Source organism: Hordeum vulgare, chromosome 6H (genome assembly GCF_904849725.1).
Source record: "Hordeum vulgare subsp. vulgare chromosome 6H, MorexV3_pseudomolecules_assembly, whole genome shotgun sequence".
In the NCBI taxonomy this organism is placed as follows: Eukaryota; Viridiplantae; Streptophyta; class Magnoliopsida; order Poales; family Poaceae; genus Hordeum; species Hordeum vulgare.
This window is the reverse complement of record NC_058523.1, coordinates 366813590-366831567: the sequence shown is the minus strand read 5'-3', so window position 1 is coordinate 366831567 and position 17978 is coordinate 366813590. Positions and strand designations below refer to the sequence as shown.

Sequence of the window (17978 nt, the reverse complement as noted above, 5' to 3'; positions counted from 1 at the left end):
CTTGAGGGCGGCCATAGCCGTATTCAAGCCATCCCTTGTGACCGAAGTCAAGTCCATGTCCTCGGGTTGCCCACGGTTAACTTCCTCTCCGCCTTCCATACTCTTCGGGTGGTTAAACCCTTAATAAAGAGACGTGGCTCTAATACCAATTGAAAGGATCGATATGGTTGGCTAGAGGGGGGGTGAATAGACAACGACCACTTTTTAATTAATCTTAACAAGTTAAGGTAAACACTATATGGGTTCACAAATAATATGACAAAGAGGTGACCCCTATAGAAGCTACCAACAAGACCTATTAAGACAAGTAAGATATAGTCACAAGTAAAAGCAAATACAAAGTAAAGGTTAGAGATAACCACAAGTGGAACCGATGGAGACGAGGATGTGTTACCGAAGTTCCTTCCCTTTGACAGGAAGTACGTCTCCGTTGGAGCGGTGTGGAGGCACAATGCTCCCCAAAAAGCCACTAAGGCCACCGTATTCTCCTCACGCCCTCACACGATGCAAGGTACCGTGATTCCACTATAGGTGCCCTTGAAGGCGGCGACCGAACCTTTACAAACAAGGTTGGGGCAACTCCACACAAAGCTTGGAGGCTCCCAACAAGACCACGAAGCTTCACCACAATGGAATATGGCTTCGAGGTGACCTCAACCGTCTAGGATGCTCAAACACCCAAGAGTAACAAGATCCGCAAGGGATAGGTGGGGGAATCAACTTTTCTCTTGGTGGAAGTGTGGATCTAGGCCTTCTCAACCAATCCCTAAAGAATCAACAAGTTTGATTGGCTAGGGAGAGAGATCGGGCACTTTTAAGCTTGTGGAGCAACAATGGAGCTTAGAGAGGTAAGAGATAGGGTTCCTCAGCTAGAAGAACCCTTTATATAGTGGGGGGAAAATTAAACCGTTTTCCCACTCTCTGCCCGAGAACCAGCGGTACTACCGCTGACACCAGCGGTACTACCGCCGGCCCCTTGGTAGTGCACGAGCACTACTACCGCCGGGAAAGTCTTCGCAAAAGGGTCCGTCCACAAACTACCGCTAGGTAGGTGAAACAAAACACCTGGAGCGGTACTACCGCTGACGAGGGACGGTACTACCGCTGGCTAGCGGTACTACCGCTAGGTGCAGCGGTACTACCGCTAGTAGTCCAGCGGTACTACCGCTGGAGCCAGCGGTACTACCGCTGGGGACCATTTTGTGGAAAAACTCAAGACGAAATAGGCGAGGGCCGCTCCAAACAAGGAAGGGGAGAATGTGAAGTGTGCGTGTGTAAAGATAGATTCCACCCAAACCTTTCCACTACGGATCCCCTCTTAATAGTACGGCTTTCCTATGACTCAAATAAAGAGAATCGTAGAGAGCGCCGTGCTTCCGTTCCAGAAGAGAGGAGACGTGTCGTCTTGTGCCGTTGACGAGTGTTACCTGAAACCTTGACACACACGATTAGTCCTGTACGGTACTGTCATCAATCACCAAAATTACTTAGGCATAAACTATGCCTCAACACACGCAGTAAGCGAGAAGAACAAAACAAGTTGTTCAATGGTGAAGACAAGTCATACAGCAGGGACAAAGAGTTTTGCTCGTTGGGCCGAGGACCTTGTGAGTTTCTGTTTGTGCGTGTGTGCGTGCGTGTGTGTGTGTGTGTGTGTATGTGTTCTAAATATTCAGAGCATGCTCTTTACATACGAATGTACTTCTGGTTTTGCAGCGTCAAGAGGATCTTGAAAAGAAACAACCACATAGAGCGAAGGTTTATTTAGCAACTCATAGAACACCAAGAAAAGCCAAAGATAAAAATAAGCTTGTGGTAGGTTATATACATTCAAGTTTTACACAATCAAGTTAGCACTGAATCCAACAAGTATAATATGTCTTGTTCTTCTGTTTCAGGTTGAGTTGGAAAATATAATTACTGAACACCCAAAGTTGGCTCAAAGTGAGCACGGAAGAGTTGCGTGGAAAGGTGATGCCTTGCACAATGTTTTGGGGAATGAAAAGCCTGGACAAGTACATGTCATGGGTTTGCTTCCTGTTCCTAACCAAGTGTATGGTTGAAAGTCTCATTATCTCAAGAACATCAATGTGACTACAATAGATGGTTCATCACATGACGGAGAGGCTGATGCCATGGAGGAAATAGCGAAGCTCAAGCAACTCATAGAACATCAAGACAAAATTATTGATGCATTAAGAAACAATGATGGATTTCGTGGGGCCAACGAAATTACAATGGTAAATATATATTTTGTTGCATTCATATAATTATTTTACTAAAACTTGTTTAATTTTAATTGTAGGAAAATTCCCAAACAATACGTAATGGTGAATCTCATCCAGAAGTACTACATAATAATAAAAGAAAGGTATTATCAATATATTCAACATGTGCTTGTTCATTTTCAAATCTCTTTACATATTTTACATTTTGCAGAGAGTTCAGGCCAATGGACTCGGTGAAGAAAACACCGTGATCAAACCCAGAGATATAGTAATGGTAAATTTGTGCATTTATCACTACACTTTGTAAGTTATACTAACTAATGCCTCAAATGGTAAAATGTAGAAGGAAACTCACCAGATCGACATGGCACGCATGGCGATAATGACATTCTGTTAGGCCAACAGGTTAAAACCTTGATGTTACTCATGCTATAAAGGATACACTACAACTTATAAATTGACTTACATTGTTGTAAAGAAGCATTATCTTGAACACGAGGATTGCAATGAATTCTCATATCAAGAACCATCCTCACTAGCGAACCATGTCTCTGATGTAGAGGTAATGGTTACCTCTTGAGAAATCTTCTTGCTAAACACTGATAGGAGACATCTTCGATACATATTATCTATGGCGATTTCTTATTCACAAACTTTTAGTTAAAAGATCAGGTTGTGCTAGTGATATCTCATTCAAGTGCAATCTAATATTGATATTATTGACTCATGTTATTTTGTATAATGATGAATGAGTGGCTTTCTGCATTTAAAATTTGATTTGCATGGGTAGGGCTCTCGCTAGGTTATAAAACGATGTCAATAGATGTAAATGCATTGTGAACTTTACATTGCATAATCGTAAGGATAAATCATTTTCCCCTCTTATGTTTCTTTGTAGATAGGAACGAGCAAGGAGAATATGATTGAAAATTTGACTAGACTAAGCAAACAAAGCACTCAAGACAAGTCTCTAGTCCATGTCTGCTGTAAGCAGAAACGTGGTCCTTCCATGAAGGTAAAAGAGATAGTGTGTTCATACTGTATTTGTGTTCATAAAGTTGTTTTGTATTATTTCGTACATAATTTCAATCTCATTTCAGGTTGGCACACAAAGTCTTCAACATATCCAAACAAAAGACATGTGGCACATGCTACTATTTTGGGTTGCAAATCAAAACAACTGGTTGGTGGTGTTGAGCTAGGTCGCCAGTTCATAGAAGTGCAAGTTGATCAACCTATTGATGAATGTGAGCTCTTGGTAAGGGAAAGGGAAAACTGTAGGACAGTTGGCGATGCTTTCACCTCTGGATTGACAATTGCTTGGCGTTCAGCATGTGTATGTTAATATTTAACTTTTTCAGTTTTGTTAAATTAAATTTGGGATATACTTAATTTTAATTCTCATTGTATTTTTTCCAGATTGAGAGGTTCAGTGGTTGAGTTGATTCGGATGCTTCTGCTCAGGAGGAATCAAGATGCGAATATGATATATTTGTTCAAGAAAGATTTGGAGGGTGCATTTGGGTGAACATTAGTAGGGGTGTCACACGCTTTTAGTGATAGGAAATCTTTTGCATACTATAGTTTACATTACTAGGTTGAGAAATGTAATTTGTTGCTACAACATGGATCTTCTATATATTCACATTACAAGTGCTATTGAATGACATGAACCATATTTTTTATTTTATATCCCTTTTCTCGTGCATGTATAAATTTACTTTACATCCATGATCTTTTTATAGTATACTATGTGTCATATGCTTATCGATTTCAATATGAGGAAGTACTACAGGAAAAATATTAGTACAATATTTCATACAAAGTTGTTGTAACAGAAAAATGGGCTGATTATGTTGTGTTACGATAGTTAGGAAAATGTGTTACTAGGTTTGCTACCAACCATCACAAGAGATGTTACAACATATACAAAATTATGTTACTATTCTGTTGCTACCATAAAGAAAACGTGTTGGTGAATTGTCAAAGTGTGTTACAAAGGCCTAGTGTAGTTACTGTCAATCATGAATAATTGTGTTGCAATTTTCCTTACAACGTGTTACTAACCATGTTGCTACACCAGGAAAAGCATGTTACAAAGTGTGTGCCTATAGTTATATAAGTGTGTTACCAGGGCCGGCGGTAACACATATGGCTTGTGTTGCAAAAATACAATTGTAACACCTTTAAATACATATAGGGACAATTCTTATGTGCTACAATAGATACCACTTAGTAACATAGCCTACAGGAACACCAACAAAAATGTGTTACTACGCGCCATAGTAACACAATACCTAAGATATAGTAACACATCAACGTGTTACAAGAGATCAATCCTCACGTAGTGGCTAGCGGTTTACTTCGACGAACCTTTTTGCGAAGACTTTCTTGGCGGTGGTTGGCCCTGTAGTGCTTATGCACTACCATGGGCCCAGCGGTTGTACCGCTGCAGCCAGCGGTAGTACCGCTAGGCACGGGCTATGAGTGGGAAAACGGTTGGATTCCCCCCACTATATAAGGGGTTCTTCTAGCTGTGGAACCTTATCTCTTACCCTCCCAAGCTCCATCGTTGCTCCCTAAGCTCAAAAGTGCCCGATCTCTCTCCCTAGCCAATCAAACTTGTTGATTCTTTAGGGATTGGTTGAGAAGGCCTAGATCTACACTTCCACCAAGAGAAAAGTTGATTTCCCCACCAATCCCTTGCGGATCTTGTTACTCTTGGGTGTTTGAGCATCCTAGACGGTTGAGGTCACCTCGAAGCCACATTCCATTATGGTTAAGCTTCGTGGTCTTGTTGGGAGCCTCCAAGCTTTGTGTGGAGTTTGCCCCAACCTTGTTTGTAAAGGTTCGGTCGCCGCCTTCAAGGGCACCTATAGTGGAATCACGGTACCTTGCATCGTGCGAGGGCGTGAGGAGAATACGGTGGCCTTAGTGGCTTATTGGGGAGCATTGTGCCTCCACACCGCTCCAACGGAGACGTACTTCCTGTCAAAGGGAAGGAACTTCGGTAACACATCCTCGTCTTCATTGGTTCCACTTGTGGTTATCTCTAACCTTTACTTTGTGTATGCTTATGTTGTTGTCTATCTCTTACTTGTCTTAGTACCTCTTGTTGTTAGCTTCATTACGGTTCACCCCATTGTTGTTATTATTGTGAACCCGTATGTTGTTTACCCTAACTTGCTAAGATTAATTAAAAAGTGGTCATTGCCTATTCACCCCCCTCTAGTCAACCATATCGATCCTTTCACACATACGTTACAACTTATGGACAAAACTATGGTAATTATTACCCACTTTTTGTCAAAGTGGTAAGAATCTTGGACGACATCAGATCGACGTGGTTTGAGCTGCAAAACATTTAAACTTTCAAATTGATGAGAATCATGAACAATATCAGTTTTTTGTCCTCATGCATGTTTATGTGAGGAGAAGGTTGGGAAAAACATTTTTTATGCCCTAATATTATAACTTATGTACCACAAGTGTGGTAAGTTAACTCAGGTGTGATAACTTTTGACGATTTAGTTTTGAAGGTCTTATCCCGACAAATTTAATAATAAAAAACAGATTTTAATTGGACTCACAATTTGAGCTACATAATATCTTAAAGTTTTGAAACAAAAGAGAATTTATGATGATATCAACAATCATATGCATGTGAAAAGGAATGAAGAGATAATTCGGCTTTGTTCCTAAAATTGAAATGTTAGACAATTATTATGGTCTTTTAATCAAATCTAAGTTAAAATATGGGCGTGTTATGCGTTCGTGGGCTGTTCTTTTTTAAAAGATTGGTCGGCTCACGGGGTGTCAGATCTTGCGTACCAGCGTCCTCCATCATTGCAACATAGGTCTTGTTGCGGAAATTTTCTACAACATAGATCTTGTTGCATAAATTTTCTGCAACGAAAAACTTGTTGCATAATTTATTGGAACTCAAATTTTGTTATTTTTTTACAACCGAGGTTTTGTTGCAGTTTTTTTTATAATAGAGAATAGAGGCTTTGTTGCATATAATTTTTTCATCCCCTCCTTTTGCGCAACATAGTTGATGTTATGAAAGATACTACTACAACACAGATGATATTGCAAAGGTTGGAAAAACAGTCATCAAAAGCCAACAACACGCCATGTGGGACATGTGTTAGCGAACAAGGCGGCAGACGGGAGCTAGAAAATCAACTGGTTGAGTGGAATCTTTTTGGAAAACTCTTCCCATCAGCCGGTGGATTTCTACGACCGCGTCCCCCGCCTCTCCCACCAGACGCGTGTCCTGTGTTGGATAAAACCAACTTCGGTGCTGATGCGGACGTCCTAAACTCCGGCGTCCAACGTCTTCTCCTTGGTTTGGCCCCGAGCTCGAGCCCCATCCCTCGAGAAAATCTGTAGAGTTTCTGCAACAACGGCGTTGTTGCAATTGACACAACGAAGCTACTGCAAGTAGGCGCAATGACGAGTTTTCGCAACTTTGTCTCTGTTTCAAGAAATTGGAACAAATATCTTTTGTTGCAAAAAGTTTTTTACAACCTGACCTACGTTGCAAAAGTTTTTTGCAACATGACCTTTGTTGCAAAAGTTTCTGCAACACTATCCTTGTTGCAGAAAATATTCTATAACAAATTCTATTACAAAATAAATATACGGATGTTTTCGCAACATGCTCTTTATTGTAATTTTTTTTGCAACATAATCTATGTTGCAAAAGACCCGCCAGTCACTTTTTAAACCCGTCAGCCGGACGCGTAGCAGCGTGCTTGTTTCTGCAACTGGAGCGTTGTTTCAGAATTTTATGTGATGGTTAAAGGCGACCGAGCTGGTGATCGGACGATACACGCGTATACATCGACTGCTAAAAGGGTGATGGATGATTACTATAAATCCACCGATGAATGCCTAGCAGTCCCCAATCTTTTTTCTTAAAATATGTATTTAATCATATCTAGCCACATAAATAAAATTTGCTAAATAGAGTAACGCCGAAGCATATGAGAAATTTACCATGTATTTCAGCGACCGAGCAATAGTACCAATGTCACATTGCAATACTCCGCATAATTCCAACTTCTTATAAATGAAACAAGCAAGATATAGTCCAAATTTAATTACTACCACCACGAACTGTCGTAGCAGTGAAACGCATACAAGAGCCGAGATCTAGACCCGACAACCACACGTACAATGAAAACAAACAACAATCACATGCACACTAAACACATACAAGAATACATTTGCAAATACTGACGACGTATGTCGTCCCCACTGCCTAAGCTGGCACCTCACTTATGCAATGTGATGTACCATGTAGGCCACCTAGTTGGAGTAGTTTCGGCCTCCACTCTTCGTTCTTGTTATCTCTTCGTAGAGTTAAAATAAATAAATATCTCTTGGTAGGAGCGAGGGGCTGTTTCAACGACGAGTAGGTCCTTTCCGAAGATGGCTTGCTGTGTTCGGTACTATACAACATCTTATCTCCTACTCCCTCCGTCCCAAATTTTTTATCTTAGTTTTATTAAAAAATGAATATATCTAAATACTAATACATGACTGGATACATTTATATTTAAATAAATCAAAAACAAGAATTTTAGAATGGAGGGAGAATGGTTTATCGAGGCGGCATGACTCCAGTTTGAGTCTTGTTCAGTAGTTTTGGATGTCACCTGCTAGGGTGGCGTCACCTAGATTCATGCTCGGTGTTGAGTCGTTAGTGGCACTTCTGCCGCTAGTTTGATGCCTTTATATTTTTATACTTTTTTCTATTTGTATGAAGATTTCTTTACTACTCACTCCGTTTTAAAATAAGCGATTCAAAAATAATTTAACTTTACATTAAGTTTAAGATAAAGTTGAGTCATTTTTGAATTATTTATTTTAAAACGAAGGGAGTACTTTGTATCGGTTCGATCATCTATGGCTTTATTTAATAAATAAAAAGATGTGAAAATCTGTCTTGAGAGTTCCGCAAAACATAGTAACTCCAATGCAAAACATATTCTTATCACAGAAAAAAGCACACTATAACATTCTGAGCAATTTCTTTACTAAATAAAACAATATACAATATCTCACTAATAGAATGCTATAGGGCGATATAGCGCACTTATGACGTATTTTAGAGCATCTTCAACAGATGCGCGGTAGCATGGCGCGCTAAATATTTTTTGGACGTCAAAATAGCGTTTTGGCGCTCATGGACGTGTGATAGCTTTAGCAGGAGCTGCAAAAATTAGCGCATCACAGGTAGCACTACAACAATGACTCTAAATTACAGCGTGCATCCAGCACAAACAAATTTCCCACTCAAACATAGAACCAAAAAGATCAAACATACACAAAATAAATCAACAGTTCAATTATTATTCCAACTTAGTCAATTAGTTCATGAATATTACAACAAATAGTTCATGAGTAATAAAACAAATAGTTTATTTTCAATGCAACAAATAATTCATATAACATTAACTCGTACGTTGCCCATTCCATGCCCACCAATCTTCGACTAGATCCTTTTGAAGCTCATCATGTATATTTCGCCACGTCGAATGACATGATAGGACACAACAAAGCGGACCATCCTTCCAACGCTCCTCCGCACTCGCACGAGTATTCCTGCAACTCCTGCTGAGAATAGTCTAAATTTTGTCCATGCTCATTCTCGATGATCATGTTATGCATGACCACACAAACGTTGACGATGTACCAAATGATCTTTTAGTCCTAAATCTAACTGGTCCTCTCATAATAGCGAACTGAGCTTGCAAAATCCCAAAAGCTCTTTCCACATCTTTTCTAGCCGCCGCTTGAGCATTGTAAAAATCAAGTTTTTTCTTGCGTTGCGGTGCCTTCAACGGCTTTACAAATATTTTTCACCTTGGATAGATGTCATCTGCAAGATAGTAGCCATAGTTGTATGTATGACCATTTGCTACAAACTCCACCGGTCGAGTTTCACCATTTGCAATCCTAGTCATGAGTGGTGACCGTTGAATAACATTGATGTCATTGCAAGATCCGGGCGTTCCGAAAAAAGCATGCCAAATTCAAGTCTCATGATCAGCCACCGCTTTAAGGATTATAGCAAAACCCTTTTTTATGGTCGTGGAATTGTCCATGCCATGCAGCAGGACAATTCTTTCAACTCTATTGCATGTAATCTATTGAGTCAAGCATATCTAGGAACCTGCAAGCTTTGTTGAACTCCAAAAGCCTTGCGGTGTCTTCATCATTGGAAGCTCTCAAATGTTCTGGACCAAATACTTGCACAATTCTAACTGCGAAGCGCTTGTCACACATGATAGCTTGACTCTCATCCATGACCAAGTGGTCATCAATTAGATCCATCAGAATACTGTATGCCAACATAAGTAAAACAACGGTCACCTTTTGGAAGGTGCTATGCCCGAGTTCTCCGGCGGCATTCCTCCTTTGCTGACAAACCGACCATGTCCCGCTAGTTTCTCCGCAGTGTATTTGAACAACTTGATGCTCATCATAAAACGGCGTCAAAAGTAGGATGCATGGTATGTCGGATTCTCTAAAAAGTAGTTCCTCATCAATCCGTTATGGGCATCAATTCTTTTCTCCATAATTTCTGATGACCGAAAATCGAACCACAATGCTTCGCCTTTTCATTTACGTGGATAGCTAGGATCATTAAGATTTCATCTTCTTGAAGATCAAATTCTTCATCGAAACAATCATAGGACGAACTCATCTACAAACTTGAATTAAAACTAATTTAAAACTATAAACAACATGCACCAAATTCATCTACAAATATAAAGTTAAGCAATATATACCTTGCATTTTATCAAACACCTTGTGGGCGCCGAGCTGCAAACGGCTGCCAGATGTTGTTCACCGGAGGAACGGAGCACTCGAGGGGCGGCGACGAGGAGAGTAGGTAAATGAAGCAGCGGCAGCCACTGGGATCAGCAGGGGGTCGCACCGGGGAGAGGCGGGGGAAGCATCGACGGCAGGAGCGGGTGGAGGCGTCGATGCAAGAAGGTTTCAGATCCGACGGTTGATGGTTTGCGTGCGAGATTCGCTTGTCCTATGCGCTGGAGCGGACACATCAAATAAATCACGCATGATGTAGTTTTTTCAGCGGAGTGATGTCTGTTTACCGCGTGCGGCTGCGGGAGCGCTAGTTTCGCGCGCTATATGACTTTTTTTGGTCGTTGCTGATTTAATGCGTTTGTTGGAGATGCGTGACGCTATTTTGCTGTAGAGCGCTAACTTTTCCACTTTTCTTCCAACCGAGCAAAAGTAAGCAATGACACTACTCCACATAATTCCAACATCATATAATTGAACCTTGAAAAAGATACAGTCGAAATTAAATTACTACTACCACAAAACTGTAGTAGCATCACAACACGTACAAGAGCCGAGATCTAGGCCCGACAGCCACACGCACAAGGTAAACAAACAGCAATCACGTGCACACCAAACGCATACAAGAATACAAAGAGCAAATACCGACGACGTAGGCACGGCGTCCCTACTGCATGCGCTGTCACCTCACTCATGCAGAGTGGCGTACACCACGTAGCTGGAGTAGTCCTTGGCCACCCTCGCCCCCGGCGCCGCCGCGTTCGACTGGGCGTCCGCGGCGGGGCACGCCACGCGGGCGCTTGCCGAGGGGCACGTCTTCGGCTGGCTCAGGAACGAGGCGCACTCCGCTGGGCCCCTCTGGTTGGCGAAGCCGGGAATGCAGTTGTGCTTCACGTCCAGCACGCCGTTCTTGACGAGTGCCGCGCACGCCGGCCCGACCGACGTGAAGTAGTTGCCCGACAGCGTGAGGTTGGCGAGGCGGCCGGCCGGCCAGGACAGCTTGCAGAGTGCGTCGGGGACCTGCCCGTACAGGCGGTTCCCGGCAAGGTTGAGCTGCTCGACGCTGCCGAGGCACGAGAAGGATGAAGGAATCGGGCCGGTGATCTGGTTCATCCCGGCGTCGATGACGGTTGTCTTGGTGAGCATGCCGAGCTCGTTCGGGAGGCAGCCGGAGAGCTGGTTGTTGAGAAGGACTACCTCGAGGAGGGAGTCTTGCGCTTGCGCGATTGACGGCGGGATTGGCCCGGTGAGCTTGTTGTTGGCGAGGGCGAGGTAGCTCACCTTTGATAAGCCAAGGTTGGCAGGAAGCGACTCCGATAACTGGTTGTTGTTGAGCAGGAGTGCCTTGGCACTCGTGGCACCATGGCGGGGGTGCTTCGGCTTCAAAATGGGGCGAAGGCGTATACCCGGGCAAAAGTTCTTCCCGAGACATAGTTGAGTTAAATGTGTTGTTGCTGTTCCACTTTTAGCTTCTTCAAATTGATCACCCTGCTTGTTGTGGACGTCTAGCATGTACATGTAGCTAAGTCCGGTGAGGATAGGGACTTCGCCGCCGAAGTTGTTGGAGGAAGCCTGGAAGAGTGCAAGATCGGGAAGCTCGTCGACAAGATCTTGTTGCATCGGTGAACACAGACCAAAGCCATCGAAAATGACTGATGTCACCGTGAGGTTACTCGCTTGTCCATGCGGTGCCCCGCAGTTGAAGCCGAGGTAGCTCGTCGTGGCGCAAATGTCGTGGCCTGTCCAGGTGCTGGTTACGTTTTTGGGGTCGGAGGTGATGGTGTTCTTGAATCGCTGGATGGCGAAGTATGCATGGTAGAGCTGCTCGCTTGGGAAGTCACGTGGCTGTGGGTACGAGGAAGAATGCTGGTGTATCTTATAGGACAGGTGTGGCTCAGCGGGGCCTGCTACGATTGCAGCAACGGAAGTGAGCAGAAAGAATTGCTGGACTAAGGGACGCTTGAGGTGATTGGCCATTGCTGTTTCGAGTTCTAGCTTTCCTTGAAGGCGGACCTGTGGCGTATAACAGACATATATATATATATAGTGCAACACCTCCTCATTCCACAATCCACAGCTCTTGCTGCCGGAGAGGATGTGCTGGCACTGGCAGTGGTATTGTGTGTTAGAGATATATTTGATGTACATGTATCTGGTAGTTTGAAATTTATAATCCGTCTCCTACCTTATCTTTAAGAAAGACTTTTTGCCTTTCAAGTCTGGTACCCAGTATATACTCATCCATGATGCTCAATAATACATCCATCATAAACAACTATTCCGTCAATCCCTATACTTCCGTTCAATATGGTATCTGTCGCAAGTTTCTAGATCTAGCCGTCGCCCACCGCTTCCGCACTGCGCGCCGTCCCTGGGGTGATCGGCTTCCATGACCGCCGTCGGGGGCCGCGCCGCCCGTACCTAGGGTTCGTCCGCCGGTCGTGTTGACCGGCTGCCCTAGAAAGTCTTTTCCCAATCTCTTAATCCAGGGGTTTTCTCTCTTCTGCTCGTCACCTTCATCGGCGTTTTCTTTTTGGTTTTCCGATCTTAGATCGATTTGCGTCGTCCGCCGCCGCCGTCGACCACCGCGCCTCTACTTCGACATCGGTGCGACCCGGCTTCTCCTTCGACCTGGAGGCCCCGCGCAAACCGGTGGCCCCTCAAACGCCGACGTCCGCGCGACGGCACGCCCGTCGATCTACACCGGTTGTCATCGCCCTGCTCCGGTCGGGACTCCTGCATCGCCCCCACCCGACGGCCTCGCGCCATGCGGCGGCCCATCACAGCCGCCGTCGCGTCGCCGCCCTGCCTCAGGCCGGCTGAGCCGCCTGCCTCGGGCCGGCTGCGTCGGGCCAACTGCCTCTGGCCGCACCGCCTCCCTCGGGCCGGCTGCGCCGGGCCGGCTCCCGGCTCTGGCCGCATCGGCCTCGCCGGCTGTGTTGGGCCGGCCGCACCGCCTGCCTCGGTCTGGCTGCATCGGCTGCTTTGGGCCGGCTACCAGCTCCTGCCGCACGGGCCTCGCCGGCTGTCGGCTACTCGGCCGCCACCACCTCGCCTCCACCGAGCGACGTCCAAGACCTCACGCGCGATCGGATTGATCACCCACCTGCACGCGATCCGTGTCATCTACGCCGTGCGACTGACCAGAGCTGGCGGTTGCTTGCGCCTCTACAGGTCCTGTGAAGGCTGTCTTGAGTACAGCGCACCACTCCACCGATCGAGCAACGGCCTGCCGCTGCGTTGCCCCGTCAGGCCGCAGCGCCGCCGCCCAGTGGTTCTCCCCGCGGTTGCCCCGACCCGTGAGCCGCTGCTACACCGCCCCTTCAGGCTGTAGTGCAGCAGCACGCGGGCCTCGCCGCCACCTGAGGCCGTCCCCGTGGCTGCACCGACCGGCGCACCGCTGCTGCGTGGCCCCTTCGGGCCGTAGCGTTGCGGCACGCGGTCTACGCCGCCACCCCGAGGTCTTCGGCCGTCGCCACGACCCGCGCGTTGCCGCTTCGTCACCCCTTTGGGTCATAGCAACGTGGCGCGCGGTCCACTCCGCCGTCCCCGCGCATCGACTTCATGTGGTATGTGTTGCGCCGTCTCCTTCGTCGCGGGAACGCCATCGTCCGCGCCAGTCCTCGTCATGCTGTCGGGCTCTTCCTCGCCTACTTCGAGCATCGCCGCCGCGCTCCTAACTAGCCGCCGCCGCCGTCATCAGGCCGCCGCCGCCGCTCTCCTTTGGCGTTGCTGCAGCTCGCTCACCCGAGCCGCACCGCCCGTCCACCTCCTTCATCTTCATCCAGCACCAGCTCATTGCCAGCGTCGCCGTCGTCTTCCCCGAGCACTTCATCTACTCCGACCATCGTGGACAACATCGGCCCCTGCCGATTTGCGTCGCAACCGTCGTCGAGTCCTTCTCTGCTAGCCTCCTCGACATGGCGTACAAGTTGTGTGCAGGTCCTTGTCTACGCATGCCCGGTGCTGCCAACACTGACGCGTGCCTTCGTATCTGGTGTGTTCCCAGGCCTGGCAAACCTGGAGCGATGCATCGTCAACGTCGACTTCGTCCGTCTACGCATGCGCGGTGCTAGCAACACCGATGCGTGCCTTCGTCCATGATGTGTTCCCGGGCTTGGCAAACTCGATGCAACGCTTCTCGACTACGTCTTCTTCCCGGCGTACCACTACTTCGACATCACTGCGCCCATGACTAACTCAGCGCCTCCTTGCGCCCGCGGCTCCATGGCGACTTTCTCGACACCGGCTACCCCGACTCGACATCGACCACGACATTCTTCGCACGGCTATCTTGACCACGGCTACACCATCCTACGCTCTCGGCTACCTCGACATCGACACAAAGGGCTATCACCTCGCTTGAGAAACTCATTGGCTTCCTCTACAGTACACGCGTCTGTGATGCGACACCATCCCTGACGCTCCCGCTCCGACTGCGGGGGGATGTCAGCCCGTCGGCTGTTATTCTCTCCAGTCTGACCGTCCGCGACGTTCCTGTTGTTCGCAACGCTACCACTACGACTTCAGGGGGTGTTAGAGATATATTTGGTGTACATGTATTTGGTAGTCTAGGATTTGTAATCCGTCTCCTACCTTATCTCTAAGAGAGGCTTCTTGCCCTTCAAGTCTTGTATCCAATATATACTCATCCATGAGGCTCAATAATACATCCATCATAAGCAACTATTCCATCAATCTCTATATTCCTGTTCAACATTGTTGATCAGCTTTATTTCGGATTTTCGGTGCACCTTCTTGACTTCTTACACACACTAGTGTAGAGTGGGGGTACCCTGGAGAGTGATATTATTAGATAGATTTTATAGTACATTAGAGTAGTTTTTCTAGGAGTACCGGGGTCCCCTTAGTCCCCTTAGTCCCGGAGGCCCCCTCGGGTAATGGGATGTGGCACATTTTGTTTGAGCATGTATTAGAGCATCTTCAACAGCGGCGCAAAAAGAGGGGTGCGCGCGTTAAACATGCATTTTACCGCGCGCGGGACAGATTGGCGCGCTCCAGCGGCGGCGGGAAAACCGCGCGCGCGGGAACCGCTTGCGCGCGCGAAAAGGCGGCAGCTCGCGCGCCATTTTTGCGGCGCCGCGTCCCGCACGCCCATAAAAGGCAGCGCGCTGCCGCTTCCTCGCGCCATCGCTCCGCGCTCTCTCTCTCCCTCTGCCTCTCGCGCCGCCGCCCCAGCGCTCTCTCTCTTCCTCTGCCTCTCGCGCCGCCGCCGCCGCCGCGCCGCCGTTCTGCGTCGGGCTACCGCGGCGTCCGCCAGCGCCTCAACGGCGGGTTCTACGCCGAGATACGCTCCGGCGATCTCCGGCTTAGCCTCGGAACCTACGACACGGCGCACGAGGCCGCCCGCGCGTTCGACGCGGCGGCGTGGCGCCTAGGCAGGCCGCGCCTCCAAATGAACTTCCCGGACGTCCACACGCTCCAGCAGGCGTTAGACCTCGCCCCGCCGCCTCGTCTAAACTCCGCACAAGACCGTGCGGAGCACACTGCGGTGCAGCGCCGCCTCCTCGTCGCCCAGGAGGACGAGCGGGTCATGGCGGAGTGGCGTCGGCGCCACCCGGAGGACGTCGCCTACGAGCAGGAATATTAGGAACGGCGCCGCGAGGAGGACACGCGCCGGCGCCGCGAGGAGCGGTTGGACAGGCGTCGTCGGAAGGCATTGGCGTGTGCGCAGGCCGACCTCGTCAATGCAGGCGGGAGGTCCTTCTTCACTGAAGAAGATGAGCGTTGGTTTGACATCTGGCTGTCAACCTCTGACGACACCAACGACGATGATGATGATGTAGATGACTGGAGCGACTAGGATTAGTTTTTTTTGTTTTCGAACTATATAGCACCGAACTATCTATCTATGTTTTCGAACTACCTATCTAGTTGCAATCTATGTAAAATAACTTTATATCGTTTTTATTTAATGCAATCTACTTTAAAAAATGTTGTGCGCGCGCTGCATTTTTAGGCACTGCTGGAACGGCGCGCACGCGCTGCATTATAGCGCAGCTGTTGGAGCCAGCGCCTATCCCCGCGCTAAATCAGCCGAAGCGCCCGCGGCAAACGCCTTTTTTGGACGCGGCGCGTAGCGCGGCTGTTGGAGATGCTCTTACTTTATGGAAGTGCCTAAAACTTAGCTAGTTGAGACATAGTTTGGTCTTATTCACTTTTTTAGTTAGACACTGGGCTGTTTACTAGTAGTTGTTATTTTTCAATATATTGTTGGACCTTTTTTTTTGTAACTTTGGCATAGGTGCGTTCGCTAGTTTCCTTTTTTATTTTCATTCTGCATTCTATGTACTTGTTGTGTTATAGGCACTCTACTCTAGCTCATGTTTTCTCCTTGCTCTTTTTTCTATTGCAATTCTAACCAAACATGACTGCGTATTTGCTTCCTTGTTAGGCTGAACATTTTTTTTTTACTTTTTGAACCAAAGGCTGAACATATTAAGGGCCGGCTGCCACCCACTTTTTCCTATTTACTCTTGTAAGTACTACTCATTTCTTCAATAAAAGGTAGTGTTATTTAAGAGAAAATAGCACTTGGTGCAACAAATTATGCAAACCCGGCAAATGAAACACATATTTTTTGAGAACGTTGTGTCCTTGGTGAATAAAACCCTAGTTCGCATATGGTGTGACTCGTGCAATCATGTGTGGGCATGATGCACTGCGGCCATGTAGTTGCAGTCAAAATACAACGCTTGTAGCTGTATTCGCAATACAACGCTTGCAATTGCATGTTTAGTAATGGACATGCCACTAGCCCTGACACCGGTTGCAGACGTTTTGTGTCCATGCAATTGCAAACGGAATATAATGCTTGGAGTTGCATGTATAGTAATCAAAATGCAACTAGCCACAACAATTATGAGTTAAAAAAAGTAAGACGAAACAATAAAAATCCCACATAATTATGACCCTCCCTCGTCCTCCCAACACCTCAGCAAAAAACAAAACACGGAAAAGAGCTTTTGGGGACATTTACAAAAACATCTTAGCTCATGATGATTTGTGGTTAAAAAAATCAACCACAACCCCAACCATCGCGATTCGCCTCCCTTGAAAACTTGTAGTTGCGACCACCCTAGAGAAAAGTGTAGTTGCAACCCCCTTGAAAGCTTGCAATTGCGACTATCCTAAAGATACTTTCAATTGCAATGTGCCTTGCGACTACCCTATAGATACTTTCAATTGCAACGGGCCTTAAAAACTTACAATTGTGATCAACCTTCAAAAAACTTGCAAATGCAACTACCATCGAGAAACTTTCAGTTGCAACCGACCTTTGAAAAGCGTTCAATTGTGACCCTTCCTTGAAAACCTGCAATTGTGACCATGCTTGAGAAAAGTGTAGTTGCGACCCTACTTGAAAACTTGCAGTCGCGACTAACCTTTGAAAACACGCAGTTGCGACGTTCCTTGAGATTGCTCTTTGAAAACATGCAGTTGCGACCCCCCCAATGATAATTTGCAGTTGCGAGTACCCTAGAGAAACTTTTAGTTGCGAGTGACCTTTGAAAAACGCGCAGTTGTGACAATCCTAGAAAACATGGAGTTGTGACCGTCCTTTGAAAAATATGTAGTCGCGATCCTCCCTTGAAAACTTGCAACTACGAGTACCCTAGAGAAACTTGTGATCGCGCCGACCTTCAAAGACATATAGTCTTGATGCCCCCTTGATAAACTTCTAGTTGCAACTACCCTAGAGGAATTTGCAGTTGCGATTGGCCTTGAAAAACTAGCAACCTCGATCTACCTTGAAGAAATGTTTAGTTGCGACTACCCCCTAGAGATGCATCTAGTTGCAACCCTCCGTAAAACTTGCAATTCCGTCCGATCTTGAAAAACATGCAATTGCGAGCCTTGAAAACTTAGTTGTGACCACATTTGAAA

General features: G+C 46.6%; 1 protein-coding gene across 1 annotated transcript; it reads right to left on the bottom strand.

Moving 5' to 3' along the window:
• Positions 1 to 10525: 10525 nt before the first annotated feature.
• LOC123406115 (uncharacterized protein At4g06744-like) lies at positions 10526 to 12047 on the bottom strand. The gene has a single exon (XM_045099601.1). It carries the CDS (start codon positions 12045 to 12047, stop codon positions 10758 to 10760), a length of 1290 nt encoding a protein of 429 aa, XP_044955536.1. The 3' UTR covers positions 10526 to 10757.
• Positions 12048 to 17978: the final 5931 nt, after the last annotated feature.